At 39.0% G+C, this 20,108-nt stretch overlaps 2 protein-coding genes across 4 annotated transcripts in view; both read right to left on the bottom strand.

Moving 5' to 3' along the window:
- Positions 1 to 3,182: 3,182 nt before the first annotated feature.
- On the bottom strand, positions 3,183 to 6,597 carry LOC137007892 (uncharacterized). Of its 2 annotated transcripts, XM_067369589.1 has the most exons (6): positions 6,086 to 6,597; positions 5,241 to 5,323; positions 4,739 to 5,035; positions 4,598 to 4,642; positions 4,033 to 4,077; positions 3,184 to 3,890 (listed from the first exon to the last, which is right to left on the bottom strand). In XM_067369589.1, the coding sequence occupies exons 2-6, from the start codon at positions 5,311 to 5,313 to the stop codon at positions 3,685 to 3,687; spliced, it is 666 nt and encodes a 221-aa protein (XP_067225690.1). In that variant the 5' UTR covers positions 5,314 to 5,323; positions 6,086 to 6,597; the 3' UTR covers positions 3,184 to 3,684. The 2 variants fall into 2 exon arrangements, with proteins under 2 accessions (XP_067225691.1, XP_067225690.1); XM_067369590.1 differs by lacking the exon at positions 4,598 to 4,642 and having other exon boundaries at positions 3,183 to 3,890.
- Positions 6,598 to 11,317: 4,720 nt separating this feature from the next.
- The window catches only part of LOC137007983 (uncharacterized), a 36,679-nt gene continuing 27,888 nt past the window's right edge, over positions 11,318 to 20,108 (bottom strand). Inside the window, exon 7 of one of the 2 annotated variants that reach the window (XM_067369751.1) lies at positions 11,318 to 11,595. In XM_067369751.1, coding sequence (XP_067225852.1) covers positions 11,476 to 11,595 — 120 coding nt within the window. In that variant the 3' untranslated portion in view covers positions 11,318 to 11,475. The remainder of the gene's footprint in view (positions 11,596 to 20,108) is intronic. The other variant, XM_067369753.1, reaches the window with a different exon arrangement.

The raw sequence follows: 20,108 nt of genomic DNA, 5'->3' as shown, positions 1-20,108 counted from the left end.
TTGTAGCAGTACTGTGTCTCGCCCATACTTTCCATTCATTCATCCCCACTAGCCTCAATCTTTTGGCATTACACATCTGGAAATCAGCCCAAGTAAAGCTTGGTTGAGATAAAAATAATCAGAGCCAGTGACTGTACATGTGCACCAATAATGCGATTATTTCCTATAATCAGAGTAACCATATATGCTACCTAATTGTGCTATTGGAAACTTGATCATTCCCACTTCTGAAGTCATTATTATGAGCTCATTGCATTCAAAATGGGAGGGCATTCATGTGCTATTTTTACCTAAGAAACTTGATGCCTTATGTAGCAATTTTGTTGCTAGATTTAGCAACTTTTCAAACTATCACAAGCACATGCACACTTCTGTCAGAGTGGAATAGATGCGATTTGCATTTACATGCGATTAAAGTCGGCATACACCACATAGCCTTTGTCACTGCGATCAGCGTATGCCATATAGTTCAATACATTTTTGGTTATTAGCTTAATCGTTAATCGTATCAGTTTAATTTAAGTATTGTATTTACATGAGGTAAAGTTCAATTCGCAATATTGTCTAGTTGTTACAGTCTAAGGCACACCAGCAAATTACTGACACCTGAAGAAAGATGAAACAAAAGATTTAAACTGGATGGTTAGGTTTGTGGTTTTGACTCTTGTACATCACTGTCTGTAGATATCAGTATCAGCATCAGCCACTGAAAAACACATTGGTCAAAAACTAACCCGCACAAAAAACATATACAATGAAATTACATCGCATTACATTCATGCATTTAGCAGATGCTTTTATCTAACAAGACTTACAATAGAGGAAGAACACCAATTCATTATAGAACTGACAATAATTGTATTCGGCGGCTCGGGTAGAGGTTGGCAGCTCATTCCACCAGAGAGGAGCAGAGATGGTGAAGGGTCTGGAAAGTGACTTTGTGCCTTGTTGTGAAGTAGAGGTCTGTGCAGGACTGTTTATTTTTGTCTCACTCCCACCCGCTCCCACCTAAAATTCACTCTGTGTTCACCTGCTATCCGCTTATAATGATTTTCTTCCCGGGTACCGCTAAATTTAGATCGTTTCCAGATTCTCGCATTTAAACTTCCTCCAAAAAAAGAGAGTGATTGGGGAATATAAAATGTTGGATAGCCAACAAGATTTGTATTTGTTATTTGTCTTATGATGCTGTCAACACCCTAAAAAACATCAGAGAAAAAATGTCACAAAGAATAATAGGCTAAATATCACAGAGAAAGGTAGGCGAAATTAAATAAAATACAATTAGGCTACACTAGTTACCGACTGCTACTGCCATTCATTGAAGATTTAATCCAGCGTCGCGATAAATCTTATCCGGAAAGCCGTGGTAATGCAGACCTCTATTGTGAAGGAATAACAAGGCATCACTCATTCCGTTTTTTTTTTTTTTTTTTTTGGAAAAAATAAACACAACTTCAGCCTATCAGACTAGTCAGATTCTAATTTTGTAGTGGCTTTTGATTGTTATGTGTTTGAAAGTCCATCTGTTCTCCATCAGACTGAGATTGCATTGATCAAAATGGTGAACATTGTTTCTGAAGAACATCAACAATCCTATTGGTAATTTTTTTATGTGATCTAAAGATTATTTGTGCCAATTTTGGTGAAAATTGGATGCATTTTCATAGAGTTGAATCACTTCTAAAACCCCGAGAAGTGTATGGAAAACCATGTCCTTACATTGTAATGATTTTAAACCAGTGACATGAGAAAATCTGCTTGCCCTTGCAAAATCTCTCTCTCAAGGTAAGCAGGAGGTTAATGGATTGCATTGCCTCTACATGCAGATTGATTTGTGTGGGAAAATATGAATATAAAATTTTCCATCATTACAGCCACCACCATTGTGCCTCAAGCAAGGTGCTTCCCGTGTTTCTTTATGGAGTCTTTCACAGTAAACATGCATTCAAAATGTTTTTTTTTTTTAAATATAGTCACAATTACCTCTATTCATTCACACGGTCTGAGTTCAAACCCTCAACATCACATGATAGGGAACCAGTACAAGTAAAAAAGCCAGATAAATTTATCAGTCTGTATGACCGGTCTGTAGTCTGTGGCATCGGTGCTTACTAAACACCCTCTATACTAAACAAAATGACCTCTAGAAAGTGATTTAATTCTTACAACGTGAAAATTAAGTAATTGCCAAATGAGCAATTGTTTTTATAATAGTTTGCCATGTATTTCTTTATTCTAGGCCATCATAAAGAAAGGCTAACATGGCCATTACAGAACTTTTTACAACCACATTCCTTTGTTTGTTTTCATCTGTCATGTGCTCCTTTGTTCTAGTTTCCTGCCAAAATCTGTCACCATGGACACTAATCACATTATCACAGCTGTTAGTTTTTAATTAATTCGTCGGTGTATATTAGTTCAGTTCTGTTGGTGTGTCTTGTATTTACTTGTGTTATGTTCCTGCCTAGATTCTGTATTCTTCTGTTGGATTATCAAGTAAAGACTTGTTTGTGTTATCTTCTTCATAGTTTGTTCTTCTATATACCAGTGTTTCCCAACCCTGTTCCTGGAGGGACACCAACAGTGCACATTTTGGATGTGTCCCTTATCTGACCCATATATTTCAGGTCTTGGAGTCTCTACTAATGAGCTGATGAGTTGAATCAGGTGTGTTTGATTAGGAAGAGTTGGAAAATGTGTAGTGTTGGTGTGCTTTCAGGAACAGGGTTGGGACAACCAGCACATTACACACATACTGTATGAAAGCCCAGGAACAAAGTGAAAGAAAAAAGAAACTTCAAAGAAATAAAAAGTAAACAAGAGACATCAAACAAGACTCAAATGAGAGCAGAAGACATTCATGCTGTTTATGTACATTCAGATGCTGCTTAATGAAAAGCATAGTATCTCATTATATATATATATATATATATATATATATATATATATATATATATATATATACACATGATCATATACATATTCAATTATTAAATATATGACTGCTAGAATATAACACGGCCCCGTTTGTTGTGAACTCAACTGACTGCTGCTACACACTGTATTGAATTTATGTAATGCGTGGTTTGACACATACTGAACTCTTAATTTCTTTTTCTCACTTTCTCAGAACAGTAATTCTCAGAAAATGAATCTCACCCTCTTTACTGGTTTCTCTGGTATGCATGTGATGATGAAATGAGGTTCAAGATACTCATCTTTAGAGAACAACACCAGTGTTTCTTCATTCCATTGCTTTTTAATACAGCAACTCATTGTGCAACACAAAACCATTTACATCATTAGAAAACTGCATGTGTAGAATAATAACAGTAAAAAATTATTTCCATACTATTACCACTTACCGATTACAAAATTAACATCATATACATAACTTGAATGTCAGAACCAAGAGCAAAAGTAAACACTGTTTTTTGTTGCTTTACCGTTTTAGTGTTTAAAGAGGTGACACACACACACTGATCAAAGAGATCAATAATACTACCATTATTTCATAGAAATCATTGACTTTTAAAATCTACAGAGTTATAAAGTTCAGAAGTTTGAGATATAACAGATGTAGATATAATGTAACAGATATAGAGTTCCTATAAAGTTTGTATTTTTCATGATCTTCACATGAAAATCAAGTAAAACTTTTATAATGTTGAGTCTGTGATATTAGACCACATTTACTGGACATCTTTCTTGGCAGTTGTTCCGAAACCTCTTCTTCTGTTTGCAATTTTGTTCCATTTTGTAAATCACAAGAACGATGACGATGATTAAACTGCTTACGACAGCAGCGATGACAGCAACTTTAAATCCACGTCCTTCTGCTCTTCCGTGCTCATATTTTCCAAAATTATCCAAGTTAATTGCTTCTTCTAGAAAGATACATTTAAAATGTTTAATGACATTGATTAAACCATTTATTCACAGGTGATTTAAAATTATAGACTAAAGAGCAGTTTTCTGTCTTTCATGAATAACCTGGAGCTCAATAATCAATAAAAGAATATATTGTACCTTTCCTGTCATGATCTTCAGTGTCAGTTTCAGGTTTTCTGGGCTCTGTTAATAGATTTTAAAACACTGTTAGTAGACTGAAAATTAAAGTTTCAAACAACTATTGAATCTTATCACAGGTGTTTTATTTTTGTCTAGTTTTTGTCCTTAAAACTACTTTTTTGGATCTCATCCAAAGCCGTTTCGAATTCAAAATGTCATTTTAAAGATAGTTACGGAGGCTTGAGCCATTTAAAGCTATTCAACTCACTACCAAGAAATGTCAAGTCGCTTTTCAGTCATTACACCATTTTATTGATAATTCATGGGGCAGCGCTGACAGCGTGATTTACATAGATAGTAAAAGGTAATTTAGTAGGGAAAACATGGAAGTTGTTTGTCATTTTTATCCAGTTGTTTGTCATATTTGTCTTGAGACAAATGAAATGAGATGAGTTGGTGAAGTGATATGAAACTGATTCACTGCTGTGTGTTTATTGGAAAATAATTGCACACTTTAGAACATTCATTAACCAATCAGAATCAAGCATTCAACAGTCTTGTGGTATAATAAAATATATATTACCTTTCCTACCAGGAGCTTCTATGATAATTTCAGGTTTACTAGGCTCTGTTAACAGATTTTAAACCACTGTAAATACACTGAAACTACATGTACAGTTGCAAACATTTACTGAATTATAAACAACAGTATTATATACTGTACCTGTTATGTTCACAGTGAATTCTGCTCTTTTCATCTCACACATTGTTTGCACAAAGAATCTGAATTGTCTCATCATTGCTGTAGTTGGAGTGAATCTGCATGTGAAGCTGTTTCTCTGTTCACAGGAGTCCAGAGGAAACTCTTGTCTACAGATTTCTGAGTTTTTATATTTCTCAGGGTATTGAAACTTATACATTATAATGCAGCATTCAGGGCGCTTCTGAGAGACGCTGCAGGTGAAAGTTACTTCTTCACCCACAGTTCCAGTCACATCCTCACAGCTTATACTGCAAACATCTGAAAAATAACAATACATATCAGCAACCGAAGAATAATAAAAATGTCTGTAGCTTTAATAAGAAATTCAGATTCACTTTCACTGAACATTCTGCATCTTTATTTGTGTAAAAATCAAAATCATATGAATTAAAACATATTCCATTATCTTATATTCAGTCCCTCCTCAAAACTCACTCTTTGTAGTGAAAGTTTATTCTCTTACCATCATCAGCTCGACAGACAGCTGTAAAAGTCCAAACCACAATGAACAGATGCACAGAATACACAGCATTCATGCTTTTGATTCTGCAATAGAAAAAAGACAGCAATTTGTATCAGATGAGAGTCTTAACCAACAAAGAAGTTCTCGAGATTAAAGATATAGATTGTTGAGCAGAAAATTATCAGCAAAAGTTTGCTTAGATTAAATGAGTTCCTTAAGGAAAACAACAAGTCTGCCTTCATTTCAACATAGTGTAGCCTATGGACTACTTCTTAGCCTAGTTTGAAATGACGATGTTTTAACAACCTATGCTTCAAGAAACACCAACATCTTCTAATGCATCATTATGACTTATAATATGATCGAATATAGAGAACGATTTGCACTTTGCAGAGTGAAAAACACTTTTTTTAGGCTACTTCACGCTTTTAGGCAACTTCAAGCCTCGGGTTCTTTCACTCGTCATTTTTAGAGGTTTCACACAACATAATGAATCATGCATTAATGTTGTTGAGGTGTTGAAGGGACTCATGAGTGCAAAATACAACCGCGAAACCACAAGATTAATCACAATAAAGCACAGAGAACACGACGAAACTCCATTCAGAATAATATTACAGTCTACAGCGCCACGGCAGCAACTGATCGAGGCGATATAAAAGCCTTTCTCTTTAAATGTCTGGAAAACAAATGCAGTTTTGTATGAACTGTAACACCGATCGGGCAAAATGATCACACACACACACACACACAATATTAAACAATTACAGATAACTAACAGTTTCCCCGTGATTATGGATTAGGCTAGTAAAGGATCCTGTTGAGAGAAAGAGAGTTATATTCACCTCTGGTCTGTTTGTCTTCACCGTCTGAGTTCATTCACTCCGAGACTCTTCTGCGACACCAGAATGAGCGACTGAGCTTTCGCTTTCATGCGCTCAGTCCTCACACAGCTGTTTTGCTGTCACATTTTTGGCCAGCAGCGGGTGCTCCTGGCCTGCATCCCAATGTCCATGCCATCCACCCTAAATAGTATTGAATATTACAAATGCCACATAGCTTTCTATTTAGGAAGGATAGTATGCACATTGAGACACAGGCTTGGAAAAGTCTCATTCATGCCATGTAACGACAGCTGCTAATGCAATTCACTGACTAATATCAAAATCATTGGTTATTCTTAGTCGGTTTAATAACTTTACTTCATTGCGCAGCTCCGCATGCTATAATAGTAGTTATTCATGACTGCCATCCAAACATTCAAGGCATCGTTGTTTTACTATTGCATACCTGAACAAACACGTCAGGGAGATTTTCTTCTTTGTAAGGCACTAAATTCATTGGAGGAATCCTTATCCACCTATGAAACTGTCAATCTATCCCCATCAAAGGTAAACAGGTTTTTAATGGATTGCACCACCTCTACATGCCAAAATATGAACGCAGTTTGTCTTCATCATTACAAAAAATTCAAACCACAACCATTGTGCTCTTTGCGCGATGCTTCCCATGAGCAGGGCTGGACTGGGACAAAAAAACGGCCCTGGCATTTTTGCTCAGACCGGCCCACCACAATCGGTCGGACACCACCCACCAGAGTATTACAATTAATTGGTAGTTATTAAAAGTACACTTAGTAACAGTAGGATTTCTAGATGGACAATGTGCTCCATGATATAAAAGCTAGTTAACCCTTAGAATGTGGATGTAGAATACTGATAATTCTATAAAGATTTTTTTTTTTCAATGAAACAGACAGCAGAAAAACTATAATTTACAATTATAAATATACTTTGTTTTAAAGAGCACAAACCCCTGTTTAAGTGTCAGACATTTACCTCTCAATACTCCCCATTAAAAACAATGAAAAAGAAAACTATACTTCCAAATTACTCACAAAAATGTCCTAAAATGATATTCATGTTATTCACTTGCCATAAACAAGTGTTCATACCAGAGTAATAGGGTACAAGAGCTACAAAACATAACTTTTTATAGCTGAAAAGTGAGATTTAGTAGACCATCATCACGACTAACAGCTATAAATAGACACCTATAGTCTCGTTGTGAAATAAACACATCATCAGTAATATTACATTACAATAATAACCTTTTTTTTGAAAAATCAAATTGCATCATTTTAGGTTTTTGTATGAGAAGGGCCGTTACTGCATAAGTGAACTCTGATAGCTACAAGGGCACTACTACAAAAAACAGTGCAAAACAACTTTTGCTGTGCTATTTGACTTTAGCTGACTGAGTGACCAGTGCAGTAGGTGACAGTCTGACTTTATAATAACGACGACGATTATGTTGTCTTATAATATTCATTCATTTAAGCATCATCGTCGTCGTCGTCGCATCATGAGTCCCTCGCTGTTAATAACTACCCTGCTTACCGCTTCTATTATACTCTCCTGCTTACTCTGTCCCTCACTGGCTTCACTGTCAGACACCTGCTGCTCCTCTGCCTTACAGGTCTCCTCCATGTTCTTCTATGTTCACCTGTTTTTGCACGTCAGGTATTGTAAGTTTGGAAACTGAAGCTACAGTAACCGCACCAAACATGCCAGTAATTTTTGCACGTTGAGGCATCAACCTCTAAATTTTTTTATTTTTTTGCCCGCAACTTCTCCGCACCCCCCTCGCACTTGCGCTTTTGTTTCTCCATCCTCCTAATCCACAGATGTTCTGGCGAAACTGGCTGGAGTCTGTTAAGAGATGTGATTGGGCCAGCCCAGTGTCAGTATGGAAAATGAACCAATGGGCCGCTGTCCCTGCTTTATGGGCCGGTTGTTGGCCAATTTTATGTTTATTAAAAAAAATCATATCATATAGCGGCCCCGCCCTCAAGTGCGTCGGCCCACCGGGCATTTGCCTGGTATGCCAGATTACCAGTCCAGGCCTGCCCATGAGGCACACTGCACAATGCAGACTGTAAGGCCTGCGCAATCGGCCCAATGGTGGTTTCCCACAGGACGGGGAAGGTTTCTTGGCAAAGTAGTTTAATTCCAAATAATCTTTTATCTGACTCCATGTTATGACCTCAAATTTAGTTTAGAATGTCAATTGATTATTGGTCATTTGTATAATAATTTGGCTTTACATTTGAATATTCTATTTAACTCTTTACTCTTACTGTACTCGTTCATTCGGTTCTCAGTGTCACACAGGGTCCTCGCACTGGCCATTCATTAAAGGAACACTCCACTTTTTTTGAAAATAGGCTCATTTTCCAACTCCCCTAGAGTTAAACAGTTGAGTTTTACCGTTTTTGAATCCATTCAGCCGATCTCCGGTTCTGGCGGTACCACTTTTAGCATAGCTTAGCATAGTTCATTGAATCTGATTAGACCGTTAGCATCGCCCTTAAAAATGACCAAAGAGTTTTGATATTTTTCCTATTTAAAACTTGACTCTTCTGTAGTTAAATCGTGTACTAAGACCGGTGGAAAATGAAAAGTTGTGATTTTCTAGGCTGATATGGCTAGGAACTATACTCTCATTCAGGCGTAATAATCAAGGAACTTTGCTGTCGTATCATGGGTGCAGCAGTGCAATGATATTACGCAGCGTCTCTCACAAACGTCTCCATGGTTGCAAGGCACGTTCCCTGTGCAAGCAGGGGCTCACGGGCGCTGCGTAATATCATTGCACTGGTGCAGCCATGGAACGGCAGCAAAGTTCCTTGATTATTACGCCGGAATGAGAGTATAGTTCCTAGCCATATCAGCCTAGAAAATCACAACTTTTCATTTTCCACCGGTCTTAGTACACGATTTAACTACAGAAGAGTCAAGTTTTAAATAGGAAAAATATCAAAACTCTTTGGTCATTTTTAAGCGCCATGCTAACGGTCTAATCAGATTCAATGAACTATGCTAAGCTATGCTAAAAGTGGTACCGCCAGAACCGGAGATTGGCTGAATGGATTCGAAAATGGTAAAACTCAACTGTTTAACTCTAGGGGAGTTGGAAAATGAGCCTATTTTCAAAAAAAGTGGAGTGTTCCTTTAATATGCGGGCCCACGATCACAAACTCGCCAGTTTTGGTCACTAGACAGAGGTAATTGACTATACTAATAGAGTGCTGCTCTCCTGCTTGCTTTCTCTAAAAGTATTTGGTTTAGTCCCCCATAGATCTGTATACACTTGAATTAAAGTAACACTAACTCTAGTCAGGGGTCATAACCACTACTACAGATAAGCCGACCAATATTACTTCTCTTATAGTAGCTTTGGTTTGGTTATGCCATGGTTTCCCATGTACACTTAGCTAGAGTAATGTTACAATAAACAGAGGTAAGGCTCACCCTATTTAGGTTGGTCGATCAACATTTTGTTGTCCTAAACAGAAATTCCCTTTTAGCCTTTACAGTCTAAGTACATTTGAACTAATGCCAAGCGTTAGTTGGAGCTCTAAAATCACAGTTGGTGTGCCCTATGCTCCACTCAAAACTGGACAAAAATGGCCAGTGCGAGGACCCTGTGTGACACTGAGAACCGAATGAACGAGTACAGTAAGAGTAAAGAGTTAAATAGAATATTCAAATGTAAAGCCAAATTATTATACAACTGACCAATAATCAATTGACATTCTAAACTAAATTCGAGGTCATAATAACATGGAGTCAGATAAAAGATTATTTGGAATTAAACTACTTTGCCACGCTGGAAAGACGGAACGCGCAAGAAACCTTCCCCGCCCGGTGGGAAACCGCCATTGGGCCGATTGGGCGGGCCTTACAAGACACATGTATTTAACAAAGCGGAATCATTGTTTTGTAATATATTAGCAATGTTAATTACCTCTCTTTTTCCTTTCGGTTCCCCATCTGAGTTCAGACCTTCAGCATCACGACCAAGCATAAAAGCCTGATAATAAGTGTGTGATGATGAAAGTCATAGTCGATATGAGCTGTCTCTGTCTGTTGCGTCAGTGCATATAAACGCCCTGAAAATGACCAAACTTATGTAGAGCAGTATGTAGGGGAGAGTGGGGTAGGTTGACCCACCCTGTCTTGGCAGTCGTACCCAATTGCCATGTGACCATATTTTGGAGCTATACCCATTATTTCTGCCAGACTGTGAAAATGGGAGGAGTGGAAGGCGCCAGTTTACTTTAAAAACAGTTTTTGGCTTGTCAAAGTAAGATTTTAGCATAACAAATATAATGGCTGTTACATCAAAGCAAATTTGTCCATTTATAAAAATGTTTATGAATCATATTAGTGATTTAGCAATGTATAAAATCATGCAAAGCATTTAGCTAAATATTACCCTGAATTGGTACGCTAGCTTGTTTCCCCCAAAATGGCAGCTATGGGGCAAGGTGAGCCAAATGCTGTGGGGTAAATTGAGCCAGTGTTTACCCCACCATAAGGCATTGAATTTACAGTGTAAGTTAAATCTCTGAAGTACAAACTTCTATCATTTCAATGTAATATTATGCAGCTGGGATTGTTTTCTTTCTTTTTCTTTTTTTAGTTTGTTTGATAGGAAGAGTGTATAAATTCACCAAATCCTTCGCTGATATGAACCAAAAGATGTTTCATCATATATATCTTTCCACAGTAGTCTCTAATGGCCTAACATGGTCAACATTGCAGAATAACTACCAGACCATTTTGACTAAAATATTTATTAGTTTCGTTAACATTTATTCATTCTAATTCAGTTTTTATTTATTTTTACTCCAATTCTCTGTTTAGTTTTTTTTTTTTTTTTTGGTTCAACATATTGTTTCAAAAAATGCGAACAATTAAAGATATTGAAATTTCAACTTCATTTGGTTGGTTTTATTTTAAGGCAGCTTTAAGAAAAGAAATATAAATATTTGTAAACAGATATTGCATTATTAGATTAGTTTTCAAAAGAGGCAATCTTTTAAAAGAGGTTCAACATCAATGAACATGTTTACTATAGCTCGAGTGTGATTTAGAGGAGGACAGCCAATCATATGCTTGATGTGTGCAGCATTAATGATGGCCAGTGGTCTGAAATGTCGTCTTCTGCTTCTTGCAGTTGTTACGGTACACAGGAGTCGGACACAGATGTAAACAGGTAATGGTCTTTAATTGACACCAGTAGAGCAAATAGCAGTAATCAGGTAAGCAGTAATGGATTAGTAGATGGATATATGAGATGAATTGAGATAGTTACTGTCCTTTTCTTTTCAGATGTGGGAATCCGTGAACACGCTGGAGCTGGAGATCGCTGGAGAAGGGTAGAGCACTCACACACAGGAGACGAGGCACACAGAGGGAAGGAGACACACTGGAGACAGGTAAGTATGGAGCGGGGAGTCCTTGAGGTAAGCATTAACAAGGCCTTGTACTCTCATGTATTCTGCAACCTTAACACACACATGTAAAAACTTGATTGTAATTGCGAATTGAGATTATGCTCTATTATACTTAATTTTACCATAATAAAATCTTCTACGGTAGCAACCGAGCTGAGAAATGTTAAAGTTAAAGCATTGCAGCTCAGACTTAGGAGGAATATAATGAATAGGTTGTATGATGCTCAAGAGGCAGAGCAGGCAAGAGAGTACCAACCACTATTTGTGGGGCCATCTTGTTGGGAAAATTTATTGATTATTAACGTATTACCAGTAGAGAATAGCTTGCATGAAAAGCACTGGAAAGTACCGGGTTTTCTGCACTAAGAGCATCAAGCGCAAATGAAATATAAGTGTATTCAAAGCAAATTATAGTAGCAAGCCGTGGAAGGCACCAAAGAAACCATTAAAACATGTTTTTAAAAAATATAGTGGCTGGCGATCCGCCACCATTAAAATCAAAGCTGAGGAGTATTCATAGATAACAGTGGCAAAACGCCAGGGTGGAGTTAAAAGAAAAAGATAACTAGAGGAATACTAATTGGTTCTGTAACGATAAGAGAAACATATAAAACGAGCTGATTAACGCTGTTTAGATCAGATGCGATGCCTGATGAGAAGCTGACATCTCACTTTGTTGCCTGGCAATAAAGAATATCTTTTGAAGACCTGGAACTTCTGACTCTGAGAGCTTTTTTGAGAAGAGAACAGAATCATCTTAGGACACTGCAGACTGGCCACAACATAATTGGCGAGCGGCAGCCAGGAGCAGCGAGAGGTCAGAGGTGGCCCCCATGGCGGGACTGCTGCAGGAGGCCCTACAAAACAAAAAGGCGCCAAATAAAGAGGTAAGCACTTTTGCTTATATTTGTTTTGTATGGCCCCTTGTGAGCTGATGATTAATAATAAATGAAAGAATTAAGAAAATTAAGATAATTAAGATTAAAATGATTTATTGTGAATATTAAAATGAGGAACAATTTCCAGGTCTTTGAAGATAGCGCATGCGTAGACTAGTAGTATTTAACACGCAGAAGTGCGTTTTGCCAGAAGTTGGCTGTAGAAGTAGTATTTAACACGCAGAAGTGCGTTGTGCCAGAAGTTGGCTTTAGAAGTATTTAACACGCAGAAGTGCGTTTTGCCAGAAGTTGGCTATATAAGAAGTGTTTTATGCAGAACTGCACCTCTGTCTGCCTGAAGGAGGCACAGAGGAATGTGTGTGCGCAGAAGTGCGTTTGTTGTTTGATGTGTGTCAGGGAAAGCCTTGTGAAGAGTGGGCAGCCCTGTAATTGTGTTGTATAATAGTGTATAAAGTGTAAAGTAAGGAAAAAAGTGAAATAAGGTGGATAGAAGAATTCTTTGGCTTTGTATAATTTGCATTGAGGAAAACAGTATGCTTAGAATTAATGAAAGCATTTAAAGGTGTTTTTGTGAATTGGGAGAACAAGCTTATTAATGGATAATGAGAACCAAAATAAAAATGGAAATGTAAAACGTGAGAAAATTTATGTGAGAACAAAAAATACTCCAAAGACTTTGTGTTGCAGATTATTTGGACATTTTCCAGATTGCAGACGCTGTGATCCAAATAAAGAAACACAGCCATTGATAAATAAAATAAATAAATAAGACTGAATTGTTTTCCCACTGTCACAAAAATTCGTAAAAAGTTAATGTATTGTAAATATATTGTATACAGAGTGTGAGTGAAATCCCGGGTGTGTGAGTGCGCATTGAAGTGTCAGAGAGCTTGAGGAGGGGAGAGAGGTGCATGTGTGTGTGAGTGTGTAGTGGAGCAGAAACAGAGAGATTCCTTTCTAAAGAAGCAACAGTTGGCCAGGATCCATGTTTGAGTTATTTGTTTCAGAATATGAGAAAGATAGAATGAGGGAGTGTATGAGACTGCATAGAGAAGAAACCAAATGTAGACAAGCATTAAAAGAGTCCCAAGGGATACGAAATCATTTTTGGCTTGAAACTGAATATATAGACATTGATGGGCAGAGAAGGGAGCTTACTGAACAGAAAAAAGAACAGTTGCTGAAAGATTTAGTAAAAGTCACCAATGCAAAATTGATTGAAAAAAGAATGGCCTATAGTGGATTGGAGTGAAGAAATTAAAAAACAAATAACACTTGAAAAGCTAAGGCCATATTTAGCTAAATTGTGCCATCCCAGAACAACACTTCTGGAAACATTGCTGACAACAGCAGAAATAGAATTAGACCCAATTCTCATTCCCTATTTGAAAAGAAATGTTGGGTATCGTTGGCCTCAGGATTTGGGAGGAGCAACTATACTAAAAAATATTTACATCATTGTAAGTACATGCACAAGGCCAGTACAGTGGGAAAGTGACAGGATTTTTAAAGTAGGGAAAAAAGGAGTTAGAAGTGTCACAACCACTAACTGGACGCTGGGAAAACTGACAGTGTCAGTGGTGCTGAGGAACAACCCAGAACACATACATCACTTGTGGGTGGAGATAAGGAGGGGCAAAAGAGAATTAGAGGAGCAGCCAGTGACTGTGGAAGATGACAGACCCTCAAGCAGAGAAGCAGAAGCGAAAGAGGGGGAAGAAGGGGAGGAGGATTTTGAATACTAGAGAGAGAGAAAGTTTGATTGAAGTGTTTGAGCCATTGGATTTTATTACTTTTCCCAAAACACAATTGCAAATTTCAGTAACAGTAGTGGGAGGATTTAATGCAAATTTAACCCCATGTCTCACTTATTCATATTGGGCAGGAGGAATAACAGCAATTGGGCGGAGAGTTGAGGAGAACGAGCTCTGGAGTTTTGAATTGATCTGCTTGGGGGAAGACATTATTTGGAAACGCAACAATTACAGTTGGCTGGATCTGGAAGACGTGACTCCGAAGCCATTGACTGAGGTACAAATAAGAGCAATTTTAAAATACATGAGAAAAAGAAAGACCATCAAACTATTGTTTTAAAGTCCTCAACCCAGTACAAGTCCGGTGAAGGTCAGGGGTCGAATACTTTTAGTGGTCCTCATCTGACTAATCCGGTGAAGAATTCAAATAAAATTGGAAAATGATTTAACTGGGGTTAAAGAGATAAAAGATTGGTCACAAGACACAATGGCTTCGAAGTCACCGGAAACAGACATACCAGTAGATCGAATAATAACACAATACCCCATATGCAGAGATATTATTAAGAAATTATCAAAAAAGTGGGAAAAAAGGACCAAAAAATTAAAAACAAAATGGCCAGCAGAGGGAACATTTGATGTAGCAATGTGTAGAGAAATGAAAGCACTAATAAAGAACCATAAGCCACATGACAAAACCAAGAAAAGAGAACAAAAGAGACAAAAAGAACAGGAGGTTTTAGATCTCTTCATACAACAAGCAATAAAAGATCACAAGAAGAAACAATTGGAAGAACAGAAAAAGAAGATGGAAGAAAAGGTGGAGCGCCCACCTCCCTACGCACCTCCCTACCAGGAAATAAAAAAGCAAATGCCTATGGTAAGAGGTACATTAGAGGTGGATGGAAACTTAAGTGTTGTTGAAACTGATGAAGAGGATGATGAAGAACAACAAAGAAGAGAAGGAGAAAAGGAGTATGCTCACCAAAAAGATGATGAGCAAGGAAGCTATCAAGAGAACAATGGACAGAAAAAAACTAACAAGCCTGTACCAGTGAAGAAAAGGCTAACAGCAACCACGAAGACACAACAAGAACAAAGGGAAGAAGAACAAAGGAACTCACTGATGGACTGCTCCTATGTAAAACAAAGAAGACAAGAAAAAGAACGAAAAGGAGGAGGAAAAAGAAATCCATTATTGAACAATCCCTACTTCTATATGGGAGAAGCCATACAGGAGCTGAACAGAGCTGGAAGAGATGGTGACAATGAACCCATGACAAGAGAACAAGAAGAAGGTGGCAGCGTGGACCCATTGGATCATGAGCTGAACAAGCTTCAGGAGGCTGCAGAAAAGCTAAGTCTGGAAAAACAACAAAGATGCCTGACTGAAAGGGCTCGACACCTGAGAGGGAACCTTGAGGAAGAAGAGAATGAACATTGGCAAAGGAGAAGAGCACACTCAGCCAGCCCATTGGGAAGACACAGAAGAAATAGCTCACAGGAGGAATATAGAAGGGTCTCAGGAACCCTCCGACTTGAGAGAATACCTCCAGGGGATCCAATGTGGAGAAACAGAGAAGAGAGACAACTCATATCCCCTGCAGAGTCCTTGCCAATCCTGACACCATACCAAACAGGAAACCTGGCAGAGAATTGGGGTGATCTAAACCCCTTTCAAGCACAAGAGAGATACTCTCCAGGAGGATACAACTCAATGCTGCAACCGGAGGTCACATATGACTTGATAACCTCTGTATCCCAGGCACCTATGCTACAAAAGAAGAGCAAGCAACTCCCCATTCTGATTAAGGGGGAACAAGCGCAATACGTGCCCTGGGCGGGACAAGATTTAGAAGGACTTGTGGCTCGTCTACCAGACATACATGAAGGAGCTGGAAAGTGGATTCGTCTACTGGAAGCAGAAACAATAGGAAAGATATTGGCCATTGGAGACATCAAGGCCTTACTGGCAAAGAGTGTGGGAGGAGCCAAGACCAACGAGATCCTTGAGGATGCAGGTTTGAAGTCTGCAGTAGGAGGAACAAGGAAGGATGCCACCACCTTTGATCAGTACCGATCCATGATATGGAGGGTACTGAGGAAACACTACCCGACACAAATGGATCCCAAGCTACTGAAAGGAGAACAGCTGGGAGAAATGGAGAACCCTACCTCCTATATCCAGAAACAATTAAGAAGATGGAAAGAAGAACTGGAAAAGGATCCAGAAGGAGACATAGTGATGACAACACTCTTCAGAACTGCCATAGTGGAAGCCATGCCCTCAGCAGTAAAGGCAAGATTGGAAGATGTAATGGGCCTGAACTCAAAGACAACAGAGGAGTTCTGTGACCATGTGGCCCATGCAGTGGAACAATATATGAGGAATGAACAAAAACTGAAGAACCAAGAAAGAGAACTTCAAAGAAAACAGCTAGAAGACCTGACCAGCAAAAAGAAAAAAGTTCAAGCTACCCTGAAGAGTGGTGAAGACCAAACTGGAGTGATGGCCACAGTGAACATGTCAAGCCCACCTATGCAAGCTTCAGTTGTGACACCAGCACAGGCTCCAGTAATGGCAGCAGCACCAGCATCAGTGCCAACACCAGTCCCTCAGAACACGCCTGCACCTGCAGGAGGTGTGCAACAACCAAATGCACCAATTGTGATCTATTTACCTGAACAGCAGAGCAACAGGAACCCAGCTGAACAACAGCAAAGAAGAAGAGGCACCCTGTCCAGTGCTTCCTGGAGATCAGGTCTATTTGAGAGTTTTTAGGAGGAGATGGAATGAGCCAAGGCAAGAAGGACCTTATACTGTAGTAAGAGCAACCCCAACTGCAATCCAAGTAGAAGGAAGAACGACTTGGTATCATTTGAATCATTGTACTAGGGTGCCAAGGCTGAGACGGAGAGAAGAAGAGGCAGAGGGTGCAGAAGAAGATGCAGACCAAGATGCCCAAGAAGGGGAGGGGCCAGGGGAACCAGGTGAGGGACCTAGTAATGTTGTTGCTGAACCTTCTTCTAGGGAAGCTGAGCAGCCTGAGATACAAGATGAGATGCGGGGACAAGATGATGCCCCACAAGCAGGTGAAACTGGGGAGGAGGGTCTTGACATTGATCCTACTGCTGATGTACCTGCTGAATCAGCTACCACTGACCCAGAGCCGTCAGGTGACCAATCTTCTGAGGCAGGACCCTCCACCAGTGAACAACCTCAGCCAAATGGATTCCTCACCGAACTCCAAGGTATTGACCTACCCACTGCAGATAGTGGATCCCCAGCCAGTGACCTCCCAGGTCTTAGCCTCCCAGGAGACTTTCCCACCCTCAATCTTCAAGACCTTGAGGACATCATTGGAAGTGATCCAACTCAAGATGATTAACTCAACCCAAGGTACTGTTGTAAATAGATCTATAAGGAAACGAGCTGCTGACCTGAATGACACTGACTATGAAGGATTAGGGTATGATATGGCTTTAGAAATGCACAAAGAAAAATTGTTGGATATTGCTTATCATAATGAATGGTATAAGTGGGCAGAATATACTGCCAAACAATCAAAGAGACAGACTTGCTTGTTGTGCTCGCCATCACCCTTGAAAAAGTTAACAGTGGTGCCTGATGAATATAGCTTTGCTCATTGCGCCAGATTTTATTCGAATCATTGTGTAAATATATCAGGGCGAGTTGCTCCTTATTGCCCTGCAGAGTGTCTGGCATTACTGGGAAGTAAATACTATCACAGGTACTATGAGCAAGAATATTGGGGAGATGAATGTAAAAAATTAGATGTAAGAATTGATCTAAGACGAAGAGAAACTCCCAAGAATTATGTTTTTGATCGAACTTTGATATATGAATGCTTCAACAAGTCAAAAGGGGATGTAGATTATGGAACCTTTCAAGGACAGTGTGGAATAATTTGGCATTTGGATAAAGACATGTATTATAAATCAGGTGTACATAAAACATATAGCGTAATATACGCTACAGCTACTGTAAATATTAACATGACAGTTACCACAACTATGGAAGCATGTGAAAATGCCACACTGGTCTTTCCAATAATAGATCAATTTGAAGCAATAGATGAAGCAATTGCTGATCATTTTTGGATATGTGGAGGCAAACGACTAAGAGCCACCTTACCAAAAGGATGGAAAGGGATATGTGCTAGAGTAAGACTAGCTCAAGAAGTAACAATGATTGATTGGGACCCAGATGATGAAACACCAAGCCAGCATGTAGCTCCCGGACATAGAGCCAAAAGAGCATACAAACCAGATCCTAATGTGGTTATAGATGCTATAGGTCAACCTAGAGGTATACCACATGAATTCAAGGCAAGAGATGAAGTGAAGTCAGGATTTGAGTCTATATTTGTTTGGATAACTCCAAATAAGAATGCTGAATGGATTAACTACATTTATTACAATCAGCAAAGATTTATTAATTACACAGATGATGCTCTGATGGCTCTGGGAGAACAGTTGAAATACACTAGTAAAATGAACTGGCAGAACAGACAAGCGTTGAATTGGTTACTCGCGGAAAAAGGCGGGGTTTGCGTGATGTTTGGAATTGACTGTTGTACCTTTATCCCAAACAACACAGCACCTGATGGATCCTTTACCAGAGCCATGAAGAAGCTAAAGAGTTTGAGAACAGAAGTCACTGAAAATGCTGGAAGAGACAGAAAAATTGGAGAATGGTTTGACTCTCTTTTTGGCTCATGGAAAGAATGGCTGGTAAAGGTGGGAGTAATAGTAGCAGTTGCTGTTGGAATTTTTGTGTTGTTGTTCTGTTGTGTGTTACCTTTTCTCAGATCAATGATGGCAGGTGCAGCAGCCAAGCAGATGGTGAATGTGTCTGTAAAACAATCTGGGGTTGACATTGGATGCACCACGACAACTGGAGTGTATCCAATAGGTCCAGGTCTGGATGAGCTGGACGAATTCCCATGAAATGATCCCTAACTGGGGTGTAATGGAAGGGGTGCCACTTTTTATTTTTGACCCTGAATTTAATGCTGTTTTTGATAGAGAGGGAGGTAGTCAAGAACATGTATTTTCTTTTGGGGCAAAAACTCAAGTTAGCATATCAGACAATGGGTAGAGTAGGCAGTTAGCAAGTGGGTGTTTTGTTTGTTATTTTGGCATAAACCCCCTTCCAATTTTTATTTTCATTTTTGTTTTTTCCAATATTATAAAATACCTGTACATTATTAAATATCACTTTAAAGAATGAGAGGGGACGACTAAGGGTCTGGAGCAGGTCATTATCCGTGTTACGAGGTAATGCAACCACATTTAAAGGGAAATGACAAGAATGTTTTCTTAAATTTCTTTTATTGCTATATTCATTCATTTACTCATCACTACTTTGAAGTTATAATATACACTTGTTAACCTACTGAAAAGTCCAAAGGAACTCAAGAGAAGAAAGGATCGGCGAGCACCTCAGTGCTTAGCAGCAAGGGCTGACTCTACTGGTGGTTTAAAAACCCGCTGTCAGTCCCAACTCCAGATAGTACCCTAGGCAGGTCCAGGAACCTCTGGCAACGGTGGAGCAGCCCAGATAGCGCTCCAGGCCACCGGAAGCGCCTGAGAGTTCCTCTGGCATCGTGGGACTATATATACATATTTATATATGTGCATTCTACTACTGCCATCATTCTATTACTGTATGGTGTAATCACTGAAGTGCATTAATCTACTGATATAACCAAAGCTTGTGAATCATATGAAATGTGAAGAAGTATCCCCCTAAAAGAAGGTTTTAGGTAGGGAGATGGGATCTTTTACTCCTCTCTAGACAAACAAAGGGGGGAGATGTTTGGTCTCATTCTCCTCTGGAGTGTGTCCCCATGGGAAGGTCACTTGGTAGAAAAAGATGGGTGACTAT

The sequence above is a fragment of the Chanodichthys erythropterus genome, chromosome 19 (assembly GCF_024489055.1).
Source record: "Chanodichthys erythropterus isolate Z2021 chromosome 19, ASM2448905v1, whole genome shotgun sequence".
In the NCBI taxonomy this organism is placed as follows: domain Eukaryota; kingdom Metazoa; phylum Chordata; class Actinopteri; order Cypriniformes; family Xenocyprididae; genus Chanodichthys; species Chanodichthys erythropterus.
Note: the sequence above shows the minus strand (reverse complement) of the source record. Positions and strands in the feature narration are given on the sequence as shown.

Excerpts from the sequence above, each read along its gene's own strand:
- LOC137007892 (XM_067369589.1), bottom strand. The coding sequence starts at position 5,313 with ATGAATGCTGTGTATTCTGTGCATCTGTTCATTGTGGTTTGGACTTTT. Across the intron at positions 4,643-4,738 it reads ATTCACTGTGAACATAACAG|AGCCTAGTAAACCTGAAATT; the intron begins GTACAGTATATA and ends ATCTGTTAACAG. Across the intron at positions 4,078-4,597 it reads AGAAGCTCCTGGTAGGAAAG|AGCCCAGAAAACCTGAAACT; the intron begins GTAATATATATT and ends ATCTATTAACAG.